The sequence below is a fragment of the Gossypium arboreum genome, chromosome 8, assembly GCF_025698485.1.
Source record: "Gossypium arboreum isolate Shixiya-1 chromosome 8, ASM2569848v2, whole genome shotgun sequence".
NCBI lineage: Eukaryota > Viridiplantae > Streptophyta > Magnoliopsida > Malvales > Malvaceae > Gossypium > Gossypium arboreum.
The window spans coordinates 127,381,275-127,409,185 of record NC_069077.1 but is presented as its reverse complement, the minus strand read 5'-3'; the positions used below and the strand labels follow the sequence as shown (position 1 = coordinate 127,409,185).

Sequence of the window (27,911 nt, the reverse complement as noted above, 5' to 3'; positions counted from 1 at the left end):
ATAATTTTCGACTTTCCCTGATTCAAATCCAATTTCCTTATTTCTTGATCTAATTCAATACAAATTCAACTTATTTAATCATATATTCAATCAAATTCATCCAAAAACACATAAATGAGCTAATTACACTTTTGCCCTGATATTTCACATTATCACAATTTAGTCCCTAATTCAAAACAACACAAATTATTCAAAATTTCATTATGCCCATGTTAGGCCGAATTCACCTTGGGTCCCTAACAGCCCATTAATTTCATTTATTTCACATTTTGACCCCTCAGTTTACAAATTTCTCAATTCGGTTCTTAATACACATTTTTATTAAAAATCACTTAATTGAACATGAAAATCAAGCATCAAAGATTTATTCATCATCATCAAACAACAATTTCATCATATTATCAACAATGGAAAATCTCAAATTCATCATCAATTCTAGAAATTAAAGCACGGGCCAGCTAGTACACGAAGCAACGATCTCAACAATGTAAAAATTATCAAAAATCGAATAAAAACAAACCTTTAATTTAGTTTCCAAAGGTGCCGAACTAAAAACAACCTCCATGGCTTTCGTTTTCTCCATATTCGACCATTAACGATGAAAATGCATGTGGTTTTTTTTATGTTTTGTTTTATTTATTTCATAATAATATATCATTTACCTTTTTAACCTTTGTAAATTAATATGAAAACCTTATAATGTAATCCCATAACTGTCCGTCTCATGGTTTAATGGCCAAATTTCACTTTAAGGACCCCATATTATAAATGCCATAGCAAGGTAGCACTTTAACAATTAGCTAGCCTCTTTTATAGTTTATGTGATTAAGTCCATTTATAAAATTAAGCAACCAATCGGTAAAATTAATTCACAAAAATTTCACACATGCATTCTAACATGTTGTAAACATATAAAATATAATTAAAATATTTTTCTGACTCAGATTAGTGGTCTCGAAACTACTGTTTTGACTAGGGTCTAAACCGGGCTGTTACATACCGATAACTTACCTTAGTATCTATACCAAATTGGCATTTTATTTGTTTTTGTATTTGATTGAAAATGTCAAGTATCGATACCTTATTTCCAAAATGGTAAAAAACAACCTTTTAAAAGCTTATTTTATCCCTAAACTTGTTGGATCTGGTGCCCTGAGTGTAGTATTTTCGTGTAAGTACGCTTGTAATTTTTCAAACAAATTGGTTAATAAAATTATTCATGAATTACACTAATATACTTTGTATGATTGTCTTCAAATGATTTTTTCATGCAAAGTAAAATGGAAGCAAATGTTGCTCATTGGTGTCTAATGTTTAAACTAATACTAAGCGGTATTACGTGGTCGGATCGTAATACGAAAAGGAAACTTTTTTTTAGTAGATGAACCTAAACATGTCCTTAGTCTAATCAGAAATGAGCAACCCGATTGGAAATAATTAATATGTCATCTATCAAGTCTAATTTGGGAGATATTTTATCTTGGGAATTAGGGAGGATGACTCCTAGAAGATAGAAATATAAATGTGGCTAACTGGACTGATAGTACATTAGACTGGACCCAAGAAGAATAGACCCTGAATTCGTTTCTGGATTTATTCACTTGTGACATTCATAGTGTGACATACCTAAATCCTGAGTGAATGCAGACAATGTATAAGTGACACGAGCACTTTGGTGTAAGTAAAAGCCCGAGTTTAAATAGATAAGTGACCGAAAGTTGGTGTCTTGGTTGTACGACTTCTGTAGTATGTAGCGTCATTCACAATAGTGGAATTCATAGACCGGGACATAGGTAAATGATATCCTCTTATTAGCATTACATGGTTGATGAAAAGTAATGTCGCCACGGGTTGTTCGTCTTTGTGATAATGACTTGCTTACTCTATGATAGTGATTGAATTTTCATGAAGGAAGATGTAATGGTTACTATGAGATAAATGGGATTATATTGGGAGAACGAATATTATCCCAAAGAGATTAAGGATATTCTATGAGGGTAACACACTTATGACAAGGTCATTGGATGAGCACTAATTGAATTGCTTTCATAATAATATGTCGTTAGGGAAAGCTCAGTCATGATACTATAGTGGAATGACTTCATGAATAAATGAGTTTATAATTAATAGGCAAAAAGCTGAAACTTAACTATAAATCATTTGAGTCTCAATTACAACTGTCCAATCAGTTCCTCTACTAGCTCGTTGAAACCATAAATAAATTGCATGATGAATCAAATGAATAGAAGTGGAAAAATGGAGAATAAGAACTATTTAGGAAATGATTATGGTTTTCTCCAAAAATGAAAATGAAATTGGAGAAAATGGAACCCTTTAAAATCAATGTGGTTTTCTCAAAATGGAAATGAAAACGAGAAATGAATTCAATTACTAATGAACAAGGATTTCTAAAAAATGATCGAAAGATTGAGTTTATGTTTTTGAGCTCTTTTAAAGTTTGAAAATGAAAATAAACCATGTGATCATAGTGAAAAAGTTGAATGGTGAAATATTAAATATATTTTCTTGGGAACTTTATCAAGGGTAAAATCATCATAGTTTTACTGGATATAAAATTGGGATGAGAAAATTATTTAATATATAAATATTGATGTTTATTTTTAGGAAATAGAAAAACAAATATTGAGTTGGATCAATTTATAAAGTATTGAGTTAAAAGCTCGAAAAGTACTTGTAATTAAACCCAATATGTAGAAGGCCCAACAGCCCTTAATGTAATAAAATGGGACGACAAACCCTAGTATATTTAACTAGGATTGCTGCCCCTTACATCCTAGTAGAATTATGATTTCGTTTTTCTAGTTGAAATAAATTTCTCTAATTCAATATGGGTTCTACCTTCTCTCTCTATAAATAGATGGCACCGGTAGGACCATGAATAGAACTTTAAGATATCATTATTTTGCCCAAAAATAGAGAGATTTTTATTCTCTTAGAATTAAATATATTTTCTAGAATAACGATTCTACCGGTTTTTATTTGAGAAGAGAATTTTTGTTTTCACTTAAAAAGAAAAGAAAACTATTTCTGTTTGTTGTGTTTAATTTGATTTAATCGAGCCCATACTCGAGGAAATTTGCAGTACGAGAATAGTAGATAAGATCATTTGGTTGAAAGTCGGGAACAACAAGGATCCGTTTATCTGAAAACACATATACGATTTCTATTTAGTGTTTATTACTATAAATAACATAGTTGAATTGTGAAAACTTTTTGGATGGGATCTAAGCATTTTTGGGTTGAGATATCTACATAATTTTGGAAGGTCTATCTCTTAGCTTCAAAACACACTTTGAATTACTTGATTTCGAGTTCAAAAGCTCAAGTTATGACCATTTTAGTGAAAACTACGTAAGCAAAATTTCTAGATAACATTGTTACAAAAATTACGAATTTTGGGCTTTTAATTCGAGTTTAAGCCATATTGGGTTCAATTTTGAGACTTAATTTTTTACTATATATGAGCCCAATATTGTATTTATTAGGTTTATTATTTTGTTATTTATTTATTCTAAATTTTAGAATTTTTAAATATTTTAAGTCATTTAGGAGTTTTATATTTCTTAGTCGACAAGAAAGTTTAGTTTAAAACTACTTCTTGTTTAGATTAATTAGAGTTTTATTCAAATGTACTTACCTAGCTTATATAAAGACCCTTTAATTGTTTTGTAACACCCACAACCTGAACCCGTTGTCGGATTAGGGGTACGATGTATTACTGTACAATCCATAACAATAAATAACAAACAACATCAAGTTGCCAATTTAATTAACTAAATTTCATAATAATTTAGATTGAAGTAATACATTCATTTATGGGCCTTAAAAAATAATTTAGGAACAATCAATGACTAATTCGAAGCAAATCAGAAAGTTCAAGTAAAAATTGAAAAATTTTAAAACAGGGGTTATACAACTGTATGTTCAGGCCGTGTGACAAAGCCTAGACAGTGTGGTTCCAGACATGGCCGTGTGGCCAACTGTGTACCCTTTCAAATAATTTCACACTGCCGTGTCACAGCCTGTGTGCTAGCCCGAGTAGCATTCGAATTACCTTCACACAGCCATATTTCAGGTCGTGTGATAGACCGTGTTCGAAACTATTTTGAGACACACGACCATGTCGCTGACCGTGTGTCAGCCCGTGTGAAACCTGCACCTAACACGTTCAGGGCACACGCTCGTATAGGTTGTTTGTGTGTGACACACGATCGTGTGACAGCTCGTGTCCCAAGCCACAGAGGTGGATACAGGGGGGCTAGCAGGGGCCCAGGCCTTCGTAAAATGGAAAATTGATATTTAGGCCCTTGAATTTTTTTTAAAATTTTAAATTAGTAAAAGTAAAACTGTACTTTTCCCCGTTAAAATTAAAAAAAAATTAATTTAATACTTTAAAAATTATAATGATATAGACTATAAAAAATTAAAGTTTGTTCTGGCTTCGCCCCTGCCAGGCCAATGTGTGCCCAAAAATGACCCAAAACATGCTTCATTTTACATCCAAATGCTTAGGTACCTAAACCAACTTATAACACATTATCACAAGCCATCAAAATACATTTAAAAACACTCAAATCATACCAAAACAAACAAATTAAGTGCCTAACCAATGTATCATCAATGATTCCACAAATTAACATTTACATCCAATCATTTAAGCTAAATCTCAATTCACAAGTTTATAACCTAGTGATTAATAATCACCTAAAGTACCAGACCAAAATTCATGTCAAGACTTACCATTTCCCATTTACATTCAACTATATCTTTGTATCATGCATGCGCATATTCATTGACCGTTTAGCTCAACAGCATTATAAGCATAGCAAGTTATACAATTTAAGTACTTATGAACATTACAAAACATAACCAAATGCTCTTATTACATGTTATACAAGCCAAATCGAATTCATAATCTACTAAGGAACCTCAGATAGTATGATTCTTCGAGTTGATCTGATCGCTTGCTTTCTAAAAAATAGTATTTATAAGGAAACAAAACAATAACATGAGTAAACTTCATATAGCTTAGTAAGTTCGTCGATTTAACGATAAAGCATACCGAATTAAATATAATAATTCAAATAACAAGATTAATTAATAGAGTTCTTGTCAACAGAGTTATTATCAGAATTCCTATCAATCATAGCTCACAACAGGTGAGAAATGCTCAATAATAGTACAAATCAGTTTTCCATATTTCAATAACATTCAGAGATCAATAAATAATGTCCGATGAACAATATACGAACAAGAGTACATAGTTATCCATCCGAAACACGCCAAACACTTAAATGAACCAATCCAACCGATAACACGCCTCAACACCAAGTTCTTAGCCCGTAGTCTAACATCCCTTTTGTAACATGCCTCAGCACCAAATGCCAAGCCCGAAGGCTTTACATTTGCCCCCGATAACACGCCAAAAACACTGTAAATATAACACGATAGTCCACAACAAATGACTTCGGTATATTCAATGGACATGAAATATGCAAGAATCATCATCTCATCTTATACCAATCCCGTATAGTGCGCAATATAACCTATTGACATGTCAATCGTACTCTATCCTACGTTCATCGACTCAGAGTATTTCAATCAGTAATTAATACCATATCAGTTCATTATTTCCATTCTGAATTACATGCATCAATATTATCCGTCATTCTACAATCAAATTCATATAATATACATTTAAAATATATTAAAATTATCTGAAAAAAATTTACCAGACTAATTTGTATCAACGACAAAGTACATGAACTATTAAGTAATTTTTTTCCTCAATTTTCCACTCGTTATTGATCTAAAATAATAATTTCATTAAATTCACTAATCTCAACAACAAAATTAACTCATGTTATGCAATTAAGTCTTTTTTGACATTTTTACAAATTTGCCCCCAATATTTTACTTTTATGCAATTTAGTCCCTAAACTCAAAACATGCAATTTAACCATTTTTATTTAAATTTTAGTTTAGCTGAATATTCAAGTGCCTTTCTACAGCCCATTTTTCAATTATTCCACATCAAGTACAAGTAATTTTATCATTTTAACAATTTAATCCTTAAACATTAAAATTATCAAAAATTACTTTACAAAAAGTCCAATCTAACAAAAAAGCTTAATAATCTTCCATAAAATTCAAGAAACAACTCAAATAATCAATGAAAATTTTTAAAAATGTTTGACATTTTTACAAATTAGTCCTCGACTTATCTAGATTAAGCTAATATGAGTTCGAAAACATAAAAATTACTAAAAAGAGGCAAGATTTACCTACCAAATTAATGAACCCTAGCTTGCCGAATGAGCTCTCTCCTTTTCCATGGTGTTTCGGTTTGAAAGTGTGAAAATGAAGAAGATGGACTAGAAATTTTTATTTTATTTTTTAATTCCTTTTATAATTTAATTACTATTATACCCTTTTTATTTCCATTCAAATATCACCAATTATAAACCCATTACCGTCCACTATGTGTAATGGTGGTTAATTTACCATCCAAACCCCTTTAATTTACCTTTTAACTAATAAATTCATCTTTTTCCATATTTACAATTTAGTTTTTTTTACTTAATTAACCATCCAAACGTTAAAATTTTCTAACCAAATTTTAATACGACACTAATGACCTTGTAAATAATAAATAATTAATATTTACGGCCTAACACATCAGAGTTGTGGCCTCGGAACCACCATTTCCGATCATACTAGAAACGAATTAATGAGTAAATCTTTATTTAATTAGGATTTAATTGCAATTTACCACAATCTAAAGAATTCCACATCATTTCTATTATTAGGCCATTTAAGGAGGGTCCAATTATACAATTGGCCATTCAATTATATTAAATTCCATTTAAACAAACTTGTTTACAATTTAGCCTTAAACTAATTAAGACTAAATGAAGAAATACCTTAAAAGTTAGTGGAATGATTGACATCCACCAACGCTTGGATTTTTTGACCATGGTTTAATTACCATTTTGGTCCATTTAGTATTTAAATATAGAGCGGCTAGCTTTTACCTTTTTTACAATTTAATCCTTTTACCTTAATTAAGTAATAAATCATCAAAATTACCCTTCCGTTCACATATAATATGACTCTATAAATATTTTATAGAAATATTCACGAGCTTAGTTTATAGAAATGGAGTCCAATATCTCATTTCCTAAAACCACTTGACTTCCGAGACAACCACTTATACTAACCATTAATTCAATTAATTAAAATTCATCAAATAAAATTCAATATTAAAATTATTATTGACTCGCATAATTTAAATACTAATTATATGAACTTACTCGTCGGATTTGTGATCCTGAAACCACCGTTTCTGACACCACTGAAAAACGGATTGTTACATGTTCATTAGAGATATAATTGTATTCATTAATAAAGTTTTAAGCTCTAGGAGTTGGTTTCTTTGTGAAAGATTTTTTCTTGTGATTTTTAAAAGTAATTTTTTTCTGAATTTTTTCAAGGAGTTGTAGGAATTCATTCTTCATCTTTCAATTTGCCAAAGAATTATTTATTTGAGGGTTAATTAGAGCAATTAATTGAGTTTATTCAGGTTTATATCTCTAAGGGTTTAATTGGACACTTATCTATCTATCTATCATATCCATCAATTTACTCATTCCATATTCCATTTTTTTAAAAAAAGTTTATTTATTATTTATTCTTTGTTCTCAAGTTTCTTCTTTTACTATTTTTGTTTTCTTTATTTTTAAATTTGATTATTTATTCTTTACAGGTAAGATTTGAATCTTTTTTCTCGAGTCGAATAACTTGAATGCAATCCTCTTCCGCTTACTCCTTACCACAAATTATATTAGTAGATGAACCTAAACATGTCCTTAGTCTAATAGAAAATGAGAAAATCAATTGAAAGACTAATATGCCATCTATCAAGTCCAAAGGGAGAGATGTTTTGTCTTGAGCATCGAAGCGGATGGCCCTCAGAAGATAGACATAGATGCAATTGACTGGACTGATAGTACATCGAGCAAGACCCAAGTAGAATAGATCTTAAACTCATTTATTCTTTTATTCACTTGTGACATTCACAGTGTGACATATCTTAATCCTGAGTGAATAATGGACTATGTATGCGTGTCTCATATACTTTGATGTAAGTAAAAGCTTGAGTTTGAATATATAAGGAATCGAAAAATGGTGCGTTGGGTATACGACTTTTGCAGTATGTAGCATCATTCACAATAGTGGAATTCATAGCCCAAGAAATGGGTAAGTAATATCCTTTTATTGACATTATATGATAGATGAAAAGTAAACGTGGTCACAAATCATTTATCTTTGTGATAAATCGGATCATATTGGGAGAACAGATTTATCCCAAAGAGATTAAAGATATCCTATGAGGGTAACACACTTATGACAATGTCGTTGGATGAGAACTGATCGAGTAGCTTTTGTAATGATATGTAATTGGGGAAAGCTCAATTATGATATTATAGTGGAATGACTTTGTGATTTAATGAGTTTACAATTAGTAAGTGAAAAATTGAAACTTAATTATCAGTCATTTGAGCCCTAATCACAAATATCAAAACGGTCCCTCCGCTAGCTCGTTGAAATAAAAAATGAATTGTATTTAAAATCAAATGAATAGAAATGGATAAAAATGACAAAGTTAGAGAAATGAATTACATTGACAAATGAATGCGATTTCTCACTAAATATGAAAATGACCTGAGAATTAATTTAAAATTTTCAAATTATTATTGAAGTAAACAATTGAAGTTCAAAAACGAAATTAAATTAATTAGTCATTGTGAATCATTGAATGTAGAAATTAAATATATTCTCATAAATTCTTTTATGGTAAAGTTGTCATGACTTTAACAAAATTAGAATTGGGTTGAAAAATTATTTAATTAAAAAATTAATATATATTTATTTTGGGAAATAAAAATAATGCATTAGGTTGGATTAAATTATAACGTCCTAGAAGTACATATAATTGGACCCGATACAGGAGAGACCCAAAGCCCCTCATAATATGTTTGAGGGGCAGCTAACCCTAATTCAACCAGGGGATTGATTTTTCTATTAAATAAGTATTGTGTGCATTCTTCTAATTTTACCTCTCCATATAAATAGATGACACTGATAGAACTAAAAATATATAAGTTTCACACAAATTTGAGATATTTTTAATCTGCTTGAAAATAGTGAGAATTTATTTTGTAAGTATAAATTCTATTTTTTAGGAATAACAATTCTACCGATTTTATTGAGAGAGAGATCTACTTTCCTAATAAAAGTAAGAAAATTATTTTTGGTTCTATGTTTGATTCGTATTTGTTTGAGCCCATGCTTGAAGTGATTCTTGATACGAGAATAGCGGAGAAGGTTGCTCGGTTGAAAGCTGGGAACGTCAAGGATCCGTCTTGCACAAAGCACAAGTAATTTTCGGGAAGAGTTTATTGCTATAAATATCACAAATCGGCTTAATTTTCAAGTTTTTATTTTTTTGTTGTGCTTGAAAATTGTTTTCAAACCGAATTTTTTTTCCGACAAACACAACATATAACTTTTGCCAAATACAGATGTTACATTTGACAAAATAAAAACATATGTACCACATTATAGAAATTTGTTAAACTCAAATACCAAATGATGTATTAAGTCTATTATAAAAGATATCTTTTTGATTTAAGACCCTTGAGTATCACGAGCCACCTTAAATTCTAACTAAATCCATAGAAATGTTACATCAAACCTCTAAATGTCCAATAAGGCTCTTTCAAATATTATTTTCTTCATTCATAAGACTTGAGCTTGATACATTGCTTCTTAAAGAGCATCGAGCTCCTTTGTACTCGACCCAACAAGAAAAAAATAGGTTAAAGCATCTATGAAGCCTTTGTATTATAGAGACTGTATCGAATTTGTCCATCTATTATTAAATAGTTCAATTTAGTCTCTAAACTATTAAAAGAATCAAATATGTTCGGATTGTAATAAAATTAATATTTACTGTATAAAAATATTTTGAAAAATATTTTTTCAATTACAATAAAAACATTTTTATACAGTAATAATTTAACTTTATTTCAGTTTTTAATAATATAATAATTAATTTATATATTTAATAATAAAAATATTAATTTAACGCAGTGTATTAACTTCCAAGGTACATTCACCGGATAGATATATAAAAGAAATTGCAAGTTTAATTGGGTGTCGGGACGCTCCTTCCCTTCATTTGTCTTCTCAACGTGGGTGGGCGCTTTCCCTTGAAATTTACCTCCATACATAAAGATGAAAAATTACCAAAATAAACATCATCCTTTGCCTCTTTTACTTACTTTCCATTTGCTTCCTTAATCATGATTATTCATTTCTAAATCAACCTAATTACTATCTCTTTTCGAAAGAAGAAAATCATGGTGTCTGTTAGCGTAATGAAAGTAGACACTCTTTTTCTTTTTCCCAAGTCAATGATAAATGTTGTTATTAAAATATATGATGAAATTTTCTAAAAATCTTATAAATATGGTTATTATTAGGTTCACCACAAACAGAAGTAAGATTATGTATCCATTTTTTTTAGATTTTTAAATATTATTTAAAGAATAGTTCCCAATGCACAAATAGATAGAATGATAATAGAAATGTATATGGACCTACACAAAATATAAACTTAAATCAGAATAAATATGAATCAGGAATCCACCTATGATATTTATATAGGGTAATTGGTAGATAAGTCTATAAGATATCAACCTTGTCATTAAATTAAAACCACTTTTGACTAAACAATCCTTATTAAAACTAAACAAATACTAGCAAATGAGGCTGTGGTTAAAATTGAGATATTCAGAGATCCCAAATTCGAGTCTCATTTTATACAAATAAAGTGAGTTCTCAATCTAAATTTTATTATAGTTTAAGTTTTATCATATACAAGTCTTACTAGAATATGTTTCATTTTAGCTCATCTCTACTTTATAATGAAAGGTGTTCATAGTCGTGTTGGATTGAGCTGAGCTAAGACTTGATTCCAAAAAAAAAGAAAAGAAATTAAGTCCAAGTCACCCAAATGACCTATTTCATTGTTTGAAAAATAATAAAAAGATATTTTCATTTAAATTTTTTTAATAATTTTATTATAAATTATGATCATATTTATCCTTCCCTAATACATAAATAAAAAGATAATACCTGAGGTCACGTCTTCTTGTATTAATAATAATGCATATACCAATCGAACGTATCGGTATAAAGTTAAAAACTATAAACTTAAAGTTTAACCCAAAGCGAACTAGGCTGCGAAATCCTTGAATACCATGAATTTGGATATGTGTTATTTAAAAAAAAAATCCTAAATCCTTCAAAAATGTAATTCAAAGAAGCAATTAATAAGTTTTTGATTAGGGCAGAAAAATAAATTAGTTTCAAATCCAGGTCTAACTTTTTTCTGAAAATTAAACACATTGAGTAATTCTGAAGATACCATTAAAAACTCAAATCAAACCCAACAAAATTGCTTTCGACTTTTTAAACAAAAAGCAGAATATATTTGGAAAAAGGTAAATAAAGAAACTCTTTTAGACTTCATTATTGTAGAGCCTGTCTTCCTCTTTTCAGCCAATTTCCGGTCATTTTCCCGACAACCCTCTACTTTTTACCATTTCCACTTCTTGAAAAATGGTATTATCTATTTATGCATTTTGAGTGGATTAAAGTTACTACGTTCACCAAACAATTTCCACCGAAGCCGTCTTCCCGTTTCATAATCTTTAACTAATATAACTCTCTACTTTTTTATATTTTTAAATTATAATATACTATTTTAAAATGAAAACTAAATAATATATAATTTAAAGTGAAAGGACCATATCAAGAAATCTGATCAACTTTAGAGACTATTATGATAGTATTTGATTTGATAAATTTGAGCATGAATGAGAGGCTACGGAAAATGCCATCTGCGCACACCGCGAATCTGGGCCGCTCCATGGAAGTTGTTCGGTGGCCGTCATGACTTTGTTCCATTTCTGTTTTATATCACATATTTTACTTAAATAATTTTACTGTTGACCTATTTTTAAAATTGTTTTATTTTAATATATATGGGAAAAATAATATATTCATTATAAAATTAAATTATGTTATTTAAAAGATAAAAAACTAAAATGAATATCATTTTAATGATGATGTGATAATCAATATAATTTAATCTATAATATTAATAAAATCTCGTTAAGTTGGTGTCACAAACCAATTCGATTAATAAATTAAGAAAATGTCCTTCCATATTTAAAATAAGTCATATTATTGAAAGGTATTTTAGTGTTTTTATTTTAACAAAAACATGTATATATATGGTAGGATTTGAATCCACACTTATTGGATTAATAAAATTTAAAATCATCACTCAACCAAAGTTTTATTTTATACATTTTTAATATGCACGATTTATGTTATATACATTTTATATATTTGTGTATTTATACTTATTATTTATTAAGTGTTTTACTTGAGTTGGTGTCACCTCAATCGAGTCACCAATTCATTAGAAAAATTATAAAAATTTTCTTCCGTAATTAAAATAAATAATATTATTTGAGGGTATTTTAACTTTTTCATTCGACAAAAACCAAAAAAGAAAAGAAAATGTATATAGTGGAATTTGAACACATGCCAATTGAATTAAGAAAACTCTAAATTTATCACTCAACTAAAGTTTTATTTTAATAATTTCATATGTATTTATTTTAATATACACAATTTATTACCTTTATTTTGATGATAGCGCCATGATAAATATTGTGGTGCATTTAGTGTTGTTAATTTGATATATTTATGTGTTTAAATTTTGTTTTACTCATAATTTAATTTAATTTTTTATTTTAATATCGTATATATTTAATGTGTTATTATGATTAATTAGTTTCAAACTATTCATTTCATTTTTACTATATACTATTTTAAACACACATATGTGTTCTAAATATGTGGTTTTCACATGCATATGCGTGTGATAAGATTTCTTATTAATAATGTTATTAATTGTTGGTATCACAAGTCAACTCAACACTAACTCACAACAAATGATAAAATTATAATAAATAATTGTAGAGCATTTAGTATTGTTTACCTAATGTATTTATGTAAAACTTAATATGATTTTTATTTTAATATTATACATATTTCATCTGTTATTATGATTAATTAATTTCAAACCATATATTTCATTATTTATTATATGTTATTTTTAAATACACATTTATGTTTTAAATCCGTAATTTTCATATACATATGCATACGCATGTGATAAGATTTCTAATAATAATTAATGGTTTCCGCATGATAAAATCCTAAAACTAGAAAGGTTTTTATAATTTTAAAAACTTTTATAATGCTAATATTTTAAAATACTAATATTTATGATTATTTTGTCAACTTAAATTTAATAATTTAGAAAATTCTAAAAGGAAAAAGTGATATTAAAAATAAAATAATATAAAATATATCAATATGAATTGTCATTAGATTCGTAAAATATTTAATAATATAAAACTACATTTTAAAGTTAATTCTTTGTATATATTAAAAATTATTTTTAATAATTTCTTAATCTAATGGTAAAAATATTAGGTTGGATTACAAATAATTTCATTCTAATCTGGTACCATTGAAATCAAAATTTTAAAATATTTTATTTTGTGTGTGTTATTATTATTATTATTAAATTTTTAAAATTTTAGTAAAAACCCTGATTCAAATCTCTCACCAAAGACCATGAATTATATTTAAAAGAAATAAAGTAGTAAATGGGACATATAATTGAATCCCAATCTTCAAAATAATAGTGTCATTTTCCCAAGAAGAATGATTTTTGTCAGTGACCAATTGGGGTAGATGGCACTCTCGTAATATCACTCAAACTATAAGGGCAAACAATAAATTCCACTGTAGATAAAGTGAATAACAAAGATAAAAATTTGAAAACACAAGTGGACGTTAACTCTAGAAACTTGAAAAGCTTCACTTCCGATGCATCTCTTAATAACAAGTCCACAAAATTTAAAAACCTCATGACCTTCGAAGAAGAGAAGCAAAACCCAAAGCTAACAGGAAGATAATGACAGGTCTAGTAATGATGACCAAAGGAGGTGGCTGTGGTGGCGGTGGGAAGGGCGGAACTAAAGGAAGAGGAGGAGGGCTCAAGAGCTGTGAGGAGGAAGAAGAACGGCAGAACCAGATTTCTGTCGTGGCCTTGCTTTTGGCTGCTTTGAGGAAATCCATGGTGTCTTGTCGTGTTGATAGACGAGACGAAGTAATGTCTTCTTCCACCGTTCATCATATGGAAATCGGATGGCCGACCAACGTCAAACACATCACCCATGTTACATTTGATCGGTTCAATGGGTTCTTGGGTCTTCCCGTTGAGTTCCAAGTCGAGATCCCCGGTCGGGTTCCAAGTGCTAGGTAATTTTCTTTTGTTGGTCTCTTTAAAGATTGATTTCTTTTAGTTGTTTTCAGGTTGAAATGTTAAGTGTTTTCTGTAGTTTAGATCTGAAATTTATTTTCAAAGTTTTGATTTCAAGCTCTTTTTCATTTTGAAAATTTGAAAATAAACAATTTATTAAACTGGGTTTGTCGCTTTCTATAAAAGCTATATGAAATTGACAAATGATTATTATAATATGTAGACCTTATTTATTTTGTCCTACTCCTTTTTCCAGAAGCAGTAAAATAATTGGACTTTGAGTTCCTTGTGGAATTGCAGTGAATTTCATCGAGTGATAGAGGCTATGTTAGTATTATTTTAGGGTATTAGGATTTGTGGTTATATTAGGTTTATTTCTTGCAGCACCTGAAGTGTGCAATAAATGTAGCTACTGACCCTGCCTTGTATAGGTGAAGCAAATAAATGATGCCATGTTCTGGACTGTTTTTAGTTGCAAAATATTTATTGCAAGCTAATCTTGTCTATGAAGAAATTTGGGTTTTCAAAGAAACTTCTTTTGATGTACCTCTGCGGTTTACAAGCCAAGTCCGGTCTTTTCTCCAATCAGGGTTTTATCTCCCTATTCAATTACAGCACCATGGTTGCTGTAAAGTGAGCTTATGGCAAGGCTCGAACTAGGACCTTTTGCATATAGACGTTTTATCTGTTCTATTACTATGGTCCTTAATTGCAACTGACTGTATTCATTACAGTGCTAGTGTGTTTGGTGTCTCAGCCGAATCAATGCAATGCTCGTTCGATTCCAAAGGGAATAGTGTCCCCACTATACTCTTACTAATGCAGGAGCGGCTTTATTCACAAGGAGGGCTAAAGGTTTGGAGTTATAAACATTGTCAACTACTATTCAATTCAACTCTATGCAATTGAATGATCATGGTTTTCTGCTCAATTGATCTTGTAGGCAGAAGGAATTTTCCGGATAAATCCCGAAAATAGCCAGGAGGAGCATGTAAGAGATCAGCTCAATAGGGGCATAGTGCCGGATAATATCGACGTCCATTGTCTTGCTGGCCTTATAAAGGCTTGGTTCCGGGAACTTCCTGCAGGGGTGCTAGATGGACTTTCCCCTGAACAGGTTCTCCAATGCAATACCGAAGAAGAATCTGTCGATCTTGTGAAGCAACTAAAGCCAACTGAAGCTGCATTGCTCAATTGGGCTGTTGATCTTATGGCGGATGTTGTTGAGGAAGAGGAATCGAACAAAATGAATGCGAGAAATATCGCAATGGTTTTTGCTCCGAATATGACTCAGGTATCAAACAAAATTTTCTAGTTTGCATAACGACATTTGTTGGATCAGTATTCAGAGATATGTACTTAAAATTGTTGTCAAATACTACAAACTGCCATGGGAACTAAGATGAAGATTTTTATTTTGATTTTCTCTCGAGTAGATGTCTGATCCATTGACGGCTCTGATGCATGCTGTTCAAGTAATGAACTTGCTCAAGACCTTGATCATGAGGACACTGCAGGAGCGTGAAGAGAGCGCAACAGGAGGGAGATGTTCACCAATGTCGTCTCACTCTTGCAATGGCCCTACCGATGAGGAGTTTGATAGTAACCGAGAGATGGAAACGAGCTGCGAGCTGAAAGGACCAACATCAGAATATGATAATGCCCTTTACAATAGCTACAGCGGAGACGAAGATGAAGTTCAGTCATTAGATGAAATAGAGGAATGCTTCTTGAGGCAACTAGATGAGAATAATAAGACGGTCACCAATAGTCTTTTTGGAGGAACCAGCTAACGAATTACAAAGTGATCATTCAAGTCCAGTTACTGTCTTACCTGAAAGAATTTTTGCCTCGAGAATTAGTGATGGAAGGGACTCCGGTCGGAAGGAAGAGCCAAGCACATAAGGATGTGGAGATGATAGACAATCTAGATTGTCACTGTCCTTGTCTAATGCTATCTGACTGATGATGGTTCATCCTTACATTATGTAAAACAATACTTTGTTGCTCTTCGTTCATGATTTGCTTCTGTAAATCGATAAAGTTAGTATTGTTTGAATCAAAGGTTCAGTAATGAGGCTGAACTTGTGTTTGTGTTTGAAATCGAAGTTCTCTAACATTGCCTATTCTATCTAAATATGGTTGATTTGCAGGGAATTGGGGGAAAGAAAGGACAAAAAAACAAAACAGAAAAAGAACAGCATCTAAGATGCTAGACAGGTTTCCCAGAACAGCTTGTTCTTTTCCATCTCATTCATGGTTGAATCAAAAGAAACAGCTGATGCTTTCTTGTTTTGTTTTACCACAACTCCATTAATACATTTCTTACACAAATGAACCCCATTTTGGTCCACCACCTCCCCATCCTCTTCCTCATCTTCGTGATGATCATCGCCAACATTTGCTTTGTGATCTAAGCTATAATTAACCACATGAAGAAGATCAGATTCAGATGTAGTGGCATCATCACAGCTGCATGACTCGGCATCATCGTTGTCATCTTCATCATGGTTGATAACAGATATGGCGGGATCAAAGTAACCGGCTTCGGAATCGCCGGTAGTCTCTAAGTGGAAGAAATAAGAGACATCAACAACTTTATTTGTAATCTCCATGTTTCTTGTCGATACTAAAGAACAAAGTAAACAAGTAATAACCTTATTTTGGAGTCCCCAATACGTAGTGTTTATTTATAATAGATATAACATATTACTATAAAAGGAATTTGAAAAGAAAAGGAGAGGTGGTGCTACTTTTGCCGCCAGCGGCGCCTCCGCCACCGTTTGCGTGTTTGAGTTTGAAAAGAAAAAAACAATTATCCGTTGGCTAATTCACCTTCTAGAACAAAAAGAATATATATATGTATGTTTATGTATGTATTCCAACTATTCTAGAAGCAGTGTTGACCACACGGATTTTCTACCTTTTAAAAAGGGGCTATGATAGAATAATAACTTGGCAGCCCCCAACGACCAAGGAGGAGAAAAATGAAATCTGCTTCATGAATTTTGGGTCAAATTCTGATTTTGATCCCTCTATTATGCTCAAAATTTTGGATTTAGTCCTATAATTTGATTTTTGGTCCTATTTTTATAATTTTGTTAGAAGGAACGAAGCCATAAAATTGCTTTGGGTCCAAAATCGAATTAAAAAATTTGCAAGACCAAAATCCAATTTTACCATTATATAGAGATTTATAATTTTTTAAATTTTGACCGGACTATTTACCATTTTGGGGATGCCCTAATCATCAATTAATCCGAATAATATTATTAACTGTTCGGGTTTAAAATATTGACGCTGATTTGCGTATAATAGACCAATTCTAAAATTTGAGGAAAATAGAAAGATCAAAACTAAAATTTGACCTAAATATTGGCTACTGCGTTTGGCATCTGCAGTCTTATTTGTCTGCTGCTGTTGAGAGTCGTAAATATTAGCTGTATATAAAGAATTAATTCAAAATATAAGTGTTCACGTGAGACATTTGTTTTAGAAAAAAATATGAAGTTTTATGGATTGACAAATTCTTACTAAGTGTATATATATAGATAGATAGATATCAAAGCATACTTTGACCCGATACTGAATGTTTTAGTGAAAACAATGAACTCTGACTGGACCACAGGAGGATGCTTAATTGTTTATGAATCCCCACATGGACTGTTGTTTCAGTTGGCAAGTGAATATGAAGACCCATTAACCAATCATGACCGTCCAATATTTTATCAAATGCGGCATGTCTTTTACAAATTTCCATAATGTGATAGCATTCTCACTGAGCAAAATGGGTTTTAAAGTCTACGAGTTCTAACATCACAGTGGCCCCCATGTATTTGACATTTTAACCTGACTGTACAAATTAGGACCCCGCCCTTCTTGTCTACAAGTGCACAAATCAATGTTTCCTTGAGCTTTGATCATGTCTATTCCTCTCTCAGAAGAGTTGATGCCTGTAAGATGACAATGCAACATTAAAAGAACAAAACGAAACAGTACAAGTGCCCACTACGAGTATGGTTAGATTTTTCTAAGTTATATATATATATATATTTGGAGGATCTTTGGATACTTCAAGAAGAATGAATAGTCTGAGCAACATAGATTGTGAAACTGATCCATAACGTGCCTTGTTTCTGGTTCAAAATTAGGTGCTCATATGACTAGCATGTGGGGAAATTTAGATGATCTTAAATGTGAGAATGAGCTCAAATACTATGCCAAGCAATTATCAGAATGATGGCCCTGATCAGTTTAGCTAAGTAAACCACAGTTTCAGATTATCTTAACAGGCCTGTACACACGGCCAAGATGGGCAGATTCGGGGATAATATTTATTATATAAATTCCAATACATTTACCTCTGATATTCCAATTTTTGGATGACAATCCCGTTTAACAGAAGCTCTGAACTATACACTGTTGCTCCTGCATTAAAGTAAACTTGTTCAATTACCACAAAGCTGAGTGATCATTTATTAGAAAGAAACGGGACATCATGATAATGGTGTAAAAACCTTTCTCAAGCAAAGGTTTACAGATTGCCAGATCTTGTTCACAGGAAAGAATCAAGAGATCATCTGGGATCTTTTGATCTTTTGCTTCAACTACCTGAGGAGAAATTCTCAGAAAGTCATTACTTTACCATATTGTCCTTAGATAGAGAAAACATAAAAGGAATATAGATAAAGTTATATCAACGATATTCGAACACCATTAGTGACTGATAGCTGCAGGCTACCTATTAAGGTAGATAGATACACATACCTCACCTCCAACTGCTTTGGCCAAGCTAGCAATCATCTCTTTGTTAGGTTTAACAGTTTGGGTGATGCAGACTCTTCTGTCCTGTCAAGGGATATTAGATATCAGCATACAAGATATTCCAGTAATGTAAGAAGTGTCTGCGGAACTAATCTGGTTTCAAATAAATCAGATATCCACATACAACCACCTTTAGAAGTGGATACCGTCTTGCTCGAGCCAATGAAACAGCCATATTAAAACCAATTTCCTTTTCCCTTTTGGAGTCCCTCAGGATGTAATTTCTCTCATCTAGTAAGCAACTTGCCTGCCCACAGCTATCAAGCCATAGATGAGTCACCACTGATTTTCCAAGAGCAATGGCTTCCAACATGTTCCTCGTACGCACAAATTTGTCTGCTATGAAATGTGTGGCATCTAAAGAACATGATGTGATAGAAATACCCAGTCGTGCAGCAATCTGTTCAAAATAAAAGCAAATCAAAGAATTCTACGACTAGATTTATGAATTATCTCGTTGTTGAAAAAGAAACAAAGGCTACACCTTTTTCTGCTGCTTGACTACATCATCATCCAAATGCTGGCTAAACAGGACTCGAATATATGCCAGCTCTTTTCGTGCTCTGAAGCCTCTGTGGGTAGAATCAGACATTAACTTAGGAACACCTAACCCAATAAGCTCTTTCAAAAGTGATGGTTTTGGTAGGTTTTTGTTGCAAGGTTTCCTGTGATATACGTAGGGTCTGTTGTTGAGTGATGCCTCATTCACACTTTTTTTGCAACTAAGTGTAGTGATGCACTCCTTACCAGAGGGTTCAATAGTATTTCTCAGTGGTTCTCCAAAATTATGGTTCTTTAAACCATTGATGATTGATGTAGAATCCACATAATATGGCTTCCCAGTTTGGGCGGCATTGACTCTATCCAAGTCCCAAGCACTTTCTCTTATGTTGGGGACTGCTAGATCACTGTTTGTAGTAACGCCTGAAACTTGTTCTTTACAGTTCTGTCTTGATAAACTTTCATCAGAATTACTTTCTAAAGAAGGCCAAGAGAGGGAAGTACACATTCGTCCTTTCATGTTGAAGTTACTAGAATTGGTTTCATCATCTTCTGGCATTTTTTTATTTCTGACAGGATCCAGTTTGTGTTCTTCTGCACCAACACTAGTGAATGAAGCATGCATATTACTCTTTCCACTGGAATGGATCGGCACTTTCCGTTGTGTTCTTTTGCCTTTGGGACAGTTCCATGTATCTAATCTCAAATATCTGGCTATAGCAGCTTCTTGTGGACTACGTTGTTCACTCAATTTGCCGTCAAGATTTTCAGCAGAGGCATATGAATGCAGCTTGGTGCATTTCTGCTTGCCACTCAATAACTTAGGTGGATCAGCAACCACGCTCTTCCTCTTTCTCTTATATGTTAGCATACTTCCCTCCTTAACATTATTGGTCATTACTCTTGGTTTATCCACTTGATCCTTAATCTTTTTTACATTAGCTCCTCCCTTGCAGTGCCTAGTTTGATGAACGATAGGTTCCTCCTGTGACAATTGTTTCCTGCACAAGTTCTGCACATCAGGAATGAATGCAGTCGCATAAGTCTCACAGTTTTCTAGGTTGTTCTGGCTCACAGATTCATCCGACTTTGATTGCTTGCTCTTAGATGTTTCGGGTTTTAGTTTGTGACTCAACTCCTGATAGTTACAATTCCATGATGAACTAGAAATATTCTTGTTATATCTTCTAGCAGAACGCTTTCTTCGAATTGACTCTTTTCCAACTTCTCCTATCTTACAAGCAGCAACCTTTTGAAGGGAATGATGCACAAAATGGGTTCTACTCATTGCTTCACCTTCCAGAAGATCTGTGAGGGCACCCTCTACAGCTTCACATGTATCACAAGCTTTACAACTGGGAGGGAGGCCGTAACATAGAGCTTCCATCGCTTCTGCAGCTATTTGGGTGCTAAAGCCAACATCAAACATGTCTGGTATGTCTCTTGCAGTACCACTAGCTTCAAACTTTTCTGATGATGATTTTGTCTGCATGAGTTCGTCCACCTCCTTAAAAGATCCATTTACCATATTCCCTTCTGATTCTTTTTCTATCCCGATACTGGCTTTCAAACCCTGATCCTTGAACCCTGAAAGTGAATGACGGCGTGCATGCTCCTCTTCATGCTCATTGCTTAAATTTCTTTGCCCTTTATTGTGAAGATCTTGATGGCTTAAGTCTCCAAATTCAGAAGACCTTGTCATTCTCTTGCTAAAGGAATCAGTCTCTCCCTGATGACAACTCTCAAACCATTCAAAGGTTCCCACTTCTTTGACCGGAGATCCCCGATTGATTATCTTAGCCAAATGTCGAGTTCCCTTTGCACTGGAGACAAAAGGCGATTTAGTCCTCCTTCTCTCTTCAACTCCTTGACACAAATCCACACTATTAAAGCTCAAAAAGTTATCGACGAAGCAAAGTGCAATAGCTTGGGACGAATCTCCAGGTTCCTGAGAATCGACATATTCCAACCTTCTAATCTCATGATCACCTATAGACAATTGAGGCACATCCTTTGTCTCATCACTTCTATCATGATCCCTGGAAGATCTTTTCGTCCCTTCAATTCAAACCACAGAAAATGATTTACTAATAATTACTACGCACCATAAGATTCAACCAAAACATAAACACAAAGCAATCATATTGATCTCAATTTGCTAAGAGAAAAAAGGGGGTACAATGACATTGAATAAAAAATTTAAAACAAAATAAAACCAATGAAAGACTAACCTGCACTGAGTTGTTTGTCAATTGAATCAACATCTAAACAAGGGCTTTGCCCTTCCCTCTTCTTTGACACATTCTTTTCACTTCCACCAGTGATCTTTCTACAATTAAAGAGAGTTATAGTCTCGGTTCTACAACTTCCTTCATCTTCACTATCAAGCACAATTTCCATATCAAGCTCACACATTGCTTGTTCAGCTTTCACATCCTCCACATGACCCATATCGTCATCACCATCATCATTATCCATTACTTCAGTGCCAAAGCAAGCTTTCTCCAACTGGGTTTCATTTTCATTTACAGGACTATCAAGCACAACAATATTTATTTGGATCACACTTTGAGAATTTTCTTGATGATTAACGAGAATCCCCCAAAATCATGTAGAAAAAAAAAGGGGGCGATAATTGGAATATTGAAAGGAAAAAAGATTACCGGATGAATGGGGAGTGAGACTCAAAGAGTAGAGTGTGAGTGAGGTAACGTGTATCAGCAGCCATTCAATTTGTTAATGTAGGATTTTTCTCAGTGATCAACGATGATTTGGTGGGAAACCTCAAATTCTTAAATGATGGATGGGAAAGCTAACATGGTGGCATAATAAAACCCCATTTTTATGCATCAAAAGCATTTTGGGATTTTTTGAGTTTTGATTTTTGGAGGGGAAATAATAACAAAAAAATGTACCTGAAGGCGGGAAACTATTCAAGTAAACTTAACTATAAATAATTTTGTTTGAGACTAACAAACAAAGTGGGCATTTGGTCTAGTGGTATGATTCTCGCTTAGGGTGCGAGAGGTCCCGAGTTCAATTCTCGGAATGCCCCTCGTTTTTTTTCTGTGTCTCTGACCAATATGAACGTGTCAGCGCCTCTGAGCCAAAAAAAAAATTTAAAAAAGGTAACATAAGAAAGGGGCGTTCCGAGAATCGAACTCGGGACCTCTCGCACCCAAAGCGAGAATCATACCACTAGACCAAACGCCCGGACGGTTGTGCTTCCCTGCAGAAGGTTATAATTCATTTATTTATTTAGCTAGAGATATGGATTCATAATTACTATATTTAAAATCAAAATATAGCCTGGGTTTTTTACATGTATGCAGTCTAAAATAATGTCAAATATCATGTATTTAAATACCTTGATTACATTTAAAATTTAAAGTATTTCATACAATAAATACAATATATTCTATTTATTCTTTTATATTTTTAAATGATTTAAGTCAGTTAAACTGTTTTCAGACCTAAGTATAATTTTTTAATATTATTATTTAAATATTTGTCTTCAAATTTTAATTTTTAAAATACATTTTTAAAGATATCTCAATACACATGGATGTTGAATTTAAGGAATCCGTGCTAGCATGTCAAGGGAAAAGTACTACAAAATATAGTTAACTGTGTTCAGCCCTTATGGATATTGAGCTCAAGGTTGTGAAGTTTCCCAACCAACCTATTTAATAAGGAGTTGATTTGTGAACAATAAATACCCCACCCATTTCTCTTTTTCTCTCACCTAAAATATTTTCAAACTTAAAAGTAAATTGTGTTTATATTTATTTTTCGAGATAAAAATAGTTGCATTAATATTATAGAAAGAAGACATAGCAAACCATCCGGGATAAAAAAAAAAAAAAAAGAGTTATTGTGAATAAAGTGTCTTGTGTATTTTATGTTTCAGAGATAAATACATTTTTGTTGATTGTAATTTCGCAAGAGTAGTCTAGTTTGGTTACTCTGTATCCAAAGTTTTAACCTTACCTCAATTTTAAATAGCAGATTGGATCATATAGTGGCTACAAAGACAGAGATGAGAGAAAGCCAAGGAATTGTACACTTTGTTCACACGAGGAGTATGAATAACAAGGAATGGAGTTATTTTTGTGAAAGAAACCCCCTACATTTCAAACTTTGGATATTAGCTCGTAATTTAGACTCCAAATAAAGGCATTTACAGTTATAATAATGATTCATAAATCATGGAGATATGAATTTAAATCGAAAAGTAATGAGAATATTTTTAAGAGAGAAATTATGATAAAAGAATAAGGGAAACTCGATAATAATTTACAAAAAGATTTATTCACACACAAAAAAATTCCAAGCTGCCACTATTCTTACATGCACACCCTTTCTTCCTTCCAAAGGAAAAGGAATGAGTTAATATTATATGACTAGGTTGAATTGGATGTCAGTAATATTCTTTGTCAAGGCAACAACATTACAAGAAGAGAAGTAACGAGAACAACATCTCATTCTCCTTGCTCTATCCCTTAATCTCATTTTGCTATTCTATCAAAATACATATACACATCAAATCTAATCATAACAACAAAATTATATATATATATATATATATATGCCTGTTTCTTCTCCAAAAAGAAATAGACTACCCACTTTTTTTGTGTATAATTTTTCTTTTATTTACTAAAACCTAAGTCTTATCTGAAAAATTATTTTTACGACTACTATCAATCACATCATCTACCCCTACCAATTAAAACCATTTATCTCAATATTTTTTATAAGTAAATTATTGCGATAATAATTTTTTAGCCTTTCAATTTTATAAAAAGTTATATTAGTCATTCGTTTAATTTTATCACTTTTAACATTTGAATTTGATTTTTTGTTAAATCACCTCGAAATAGTTGAAAAGTTAACGTTTGTCATCTACGATACACTATATCAACAAAGTTAATAAATGATAACTTTTCCATCCATTTTAGGATGATTTAAAAAAAATTCAAAGGTTAAAAGTAATAAAAATTATTGTTGCTAAATTATTTTGAAAATTTTAATTTAATAATACATATGATATGATACAAATATGGTAGATGAGTGAGTTTAATTGGTAGGAAGCGAGAAATAATATTCCGTCTTATTAGTTAATTTAATTGATAATCAAGGATTAAAGAGGAAAAATAGCTATAAGTTATTGTGGTATGAGAGACTTATGTAAACAAAACTCTTGTGGCTGTAGGGTTGCTTTGCTTAAAACAAATACAAAATCTACAGTTTCTCCAAACTCATCCAATTTCATGTTCAATGGAGAATTCTTCACCCCTGTTTAAAAGGCTTTTGTATGTTACTCTATAATAATTTACTTCTATGTATGTTTCAATTACGACATCCTCATCTTACAATCAAATTTTGGTTTTCTACTTTTCATCTCAAATCTGTTTTTGATTTGATTGGATTTAATTTGATTGTTTGTACAAAGAGAATTCTTTTTTTACTGATGAACATGAAATATATATACAGGCTGAATAGACGTGACCAAATGACATCCAGGGACTGGACTGATCTTCCTCTTTTACCATCCATTGTCGATCGTTTAGGCCTAATCGACCTTCTCCGATTCTGAGCCGTCTGCAAGGATTGGAACTCCGCTTCGTTTGCCGTCACCGCCGAGATGAAGCCATACCAGACCAAGAGTCGTGGTGCTTAATATATAGCGGAGACAATTCCGAATGCAGCTTGATTACCGAATCGGATGGAAAACACACCATTTATATACCATAAATGAACAGAGCAACCTGCCTGGCATCTAGTCAAGGGTGGCTCTTACTCTTTTGCAAAGGCTCAATGTTCTTCTTTTGCCCTTTGTCCGTGCTAAAATAGACCTCCCAGGTCCATTCCTTCACACTGTAATTAACGACCACATAGCGGTCTTTTCGGCCCCGCCGACTTTGAAAGACTGTGTCGTCGCCGTTGTCAGTCGAACCGAAACTGAACCATTCGAGCTGTACATGATCGATCGTGGAGCCACAGCTTGGACCGAGCACAAGCTCGCATCCATGGTTCCGATCAAAATTCAATACGCCGCACTACAACGAAGGGTTTTATTTCTTCGACAACAAGTCGGATTCGATGGTGTATATGTCGATCGAGAAACGAGAACTTTGCCTGGGGAAAGTACGGTATAAGAAGTCGGCAAAAGACAAGAGCATCCCATTGAGATTCAGCACCAATTCTGAGAAGGAAAATATGAAGAAACGATTGGGATTGGAAGATGAGGTTCAAGTTTCTATCCGTGGGACGGTCTTGTCTTGTGAGAGTTCTGCTGATAAGATGGTGCCTTATGAAAACACTGGGGTTGGTGCTGATGACGCTGAAGGATGTCAAATCGTTAAAGCTGCATGATTTCAGCCTCGGTTCCATCGGGTTAGCCAAAACCAAAGTTGGTGACCCCTGGATTTTAGAGTTCTTTTGTTTTTACATTATTAGGCTTAGTTTGCATATGTTACAGTCAAGTTTTATGCAACTTGTTCAATTATTTTGAACTCCTTTTTTTCTAGGAATGCCTACTTAATGCCATCCTATTCATATACATTCATACATACAGCTTGGTCAAAGCTTGCTTACTGTTGGAATTCCTTAAATTAAGCAGATTTTCACCTTAGTTCTAGGAATTTCCTTGTACTATTAGCCATAATCAAATTACTAATTTTTAGGGATAGGCTAATTTTAGAGATTATTTCCTTTTATTTTCCCTGCTATTCTTTAAAAGGTCAGAGTCGATTAGAAGAAATAAGAATAATTCTTCTTCCTAAATTTGTACATGGTATCAAGAGCATCAGAATTCAAGAGATCCCGCTCTTTCTTCTCTTTTCTTGTTCTGCTTTTCTCTGTTAGAAACCCTACTCCCATGGGTGACACCGAAAATTCCTATGAGACTCTTCATAAACTTCTGCTAACCAAAACTCAACTTGAGGCTCTTCATAAACTACTCGGGACTCCTACAACCCAAGGGTCACTAGCTATTCAAGGTACTTGCTTTAAATACTACACACGAACCTATCACAACTTCCCGGATACTAGACTCAGTGCATCCACCACATGACAGTAATCTAAGTTTGTTTCACACCTATTTACCTTGTCATGATCACTCTCGATTCACATAGTGATGGATCTTACTCATTGGTGGTGGAATGGAGACAGTTAGACTTCTTGAAAATTTTTCACTTGATAAAGTTTTACATGTTCCAAATCTTTCTTATAATTTACTCTCAATTAGCAAGCTTACCAAGGATGAAAAAGTATTTGTTGAATTTTCTGCTTTAGGTTGTGTGGTTCAGGAACAAGAATTGGGGAAAATGATTGGCACTGCTAAAGTTGATGATGGCTTATATGTTTGGAAAAAAAACAGTTCATAAGAAGGGATGGCCTTATCTACATCAAAAGAAGATTCTATCATGCTATGGCACCGTAGACTAGGACACCCAAATTTCATGTACTTGAAGAAATTGTTTCCTCTACTATTTCTAAATAAGAAAATAAGTTCATTGAACTGTGAAGTTTGCCAACTGTCTAAACACACTCGTGTCCCTTATCCTTTGGAACCTTATGTTCAATCTCAACCTTTCTCTTTAATCCACAGTGATCTATGGGGAGCTAGTCGAGTAAAAAACATCACAGGGGCTAGGTGGTTCATAACTTTCATTGATGACCACACTAGAGTTTGTTGGATCTATCTCCTTAAAGAAAAATCTGAAGTCTCAAGAGTCTTCAAAAATTTTCATTCAATGATTCGAACCCAGTTCAATTCAAATATTCACACCCTTAGAGCTGATAATGGGAGAGAGCACTTTAATTCTATCCTAAGTCCTTATCTTTCTGAGCAAGGAATCATACATCAAAGTTCTTGTCCTGACACCCCTCAACAAAACGGGGTTTCCGAGAGGAAAAATAGACACCTTGTAGCCGTGGCTCGTGCTCTCATGTTTACTATGGGTGTACCAAAGTATTTATGGGGAGAAGCTATCCTCACTGCTTGTTATCTTATAAACCGACTCCCATCTAAGGTATTAAACTTTCAAACACCTTTAAATACTCTTCAAAAATTTTTTCCCTTGTT

General features: G+C 32.6%; 3 protein-coding genes, 1 long non-coding RNA gene and 2 other non-coding genes across 6 annotated transcripts; 2 read left to right on the top strand and 4 right to left on the bottom strand.

Annotated features, from left to right (window-relative positions):
- Window positions 1-5,359: 5,359 nt before the first annotated feature.
- Window positions 5,360-6,377, bottom strand: LOC128296517 (uncharacterized). The gene is made up of 2 exons (XR_008287130.1): window positions 6,310-6,377; window positions 5,360-5,452 (listed from the first exon to the last, which is right to left on the bottom strand). It is a non-coding gene; the product is annotated as an uncharacterized LOC128296517 (long non-coding RNA).
- Window positions 6,378-13,993: 7,616 nt separating this feature from the next.
- Window positions 13,994-16,600, top strand: LOC108489947 (rho GTPase-activating protein 2). Its single transcript, XM_017794712.2, is given in 5 exon segments — window positions 13,994-14,496; window positions 15,232-15,352; window positions 15,441-15,791; window positions 15,934-16,266; window positions 16,268-16,600. Coding segments are annotated over 5 exon segments (1,287 nt in total). The 5' UTR covers window positions 13,994-14,149; the 3' UTR covers window positions 16,403-16,600.
- On the bottom strand, window positions 16,186-17,319 carry LOC108489949 (uncharacterized). Its single transcript, XM_017794713.2, has one exon. The coding sequence runs from the start codon at window positions 17,110-17,112 to the stop codon at window positions 16,702-16,704; it is 411 nt and encodes a 136-aa protein (XP_017650202.1). The 5' UTR covers window positions 17,113-17,319; the 3' UTR covers window positions 16,186-16,701.
- Window positions 17,320-18,196: 877 nt separating this feature from the next.
- Window positions 18,197-22,683, bottom strand: LOC108450895 (uncharacterized). Its single transcript, XM_053018219.1, has 8 exons — window positions 22,486-22,683; window positions 22,054-22,355; window positions 19,806-21,880; window positions 19,452-19,721; window positions 19,265-19,345; window positions 19,015-19,108; window positions 18,859-18,925; window positions 18,197-18,450 (listed from the first exon to the last, which is right to left on the bottom strand). Exons 1-8 carry the CDS (start codon window positions 22,548-22,550, stop codon window positions 18,435-18,437), a joined length of 2,970 nt encoding a protein of 989 aa, XP_052874179.1. The 5' UTR covers window positions 22,551-22,683; the 3' UTR covers window positions 18,197-18,434.
- Window positions 22,684-22,805: 122 nt separating this feature from the next.
- On the top strand, window positions 22,806-22,877 carry TRNAP-AGG (transfer RNA proline (anticodon AGG)). The gene has a single exon. It is a non-coding gene; the product is annotated as a tRNA-Pro (tRNA).
- An 86-nt stretch (window positions 22,878-22,963) lies between these two features.
- Window positions 22,964-23,035, bottom strand: TRNAP-UGG (transfer RNA proline (anticodon UGG)). Its single transcript has one exon. It is a non-coding gene; the product is annotated as a tRNA-Pro (tRNA).
- Between the last annotated feature and the right edge of the window lie 4,876 nt (window positions 23,036-27,911).

What these genes read in the sequence shown, in the direction of transcription:
- LOC108450895 (XM_053018219.1), bottom strand. Translation starts at nt 22,550, where the DNA reads ATGGCTGCTGATACACGTTACCTCACTCACACTCTACTCTTTGAGTCT. An exon ending in GACGGTATCCACTTCTAAAG is followed by an intron (nt 19,346 to 19,451) that starts GTGGTTGTATGT and finishes ATCCCTTGACAG; the next exon opens with GACAGAAGAGTCTGCATCAC. An exon ending in TAAACCTTTGCTTGAGAAAG is followed by an intron (nt 18,926 to 19,014) that starts GTTTTTACACCA and finishes ACTTTAATGCAG; the next exon opens with GAGCAACAGTGTATAGTTCA.
- LOC108489949 (XM_017794713.2), bottom strand. Translation starts at nt 17,112, where the DNA reads ATGGAGATTACAAATAAAGTTGTTGATGTCTCTTATTTCTTCCACTTA.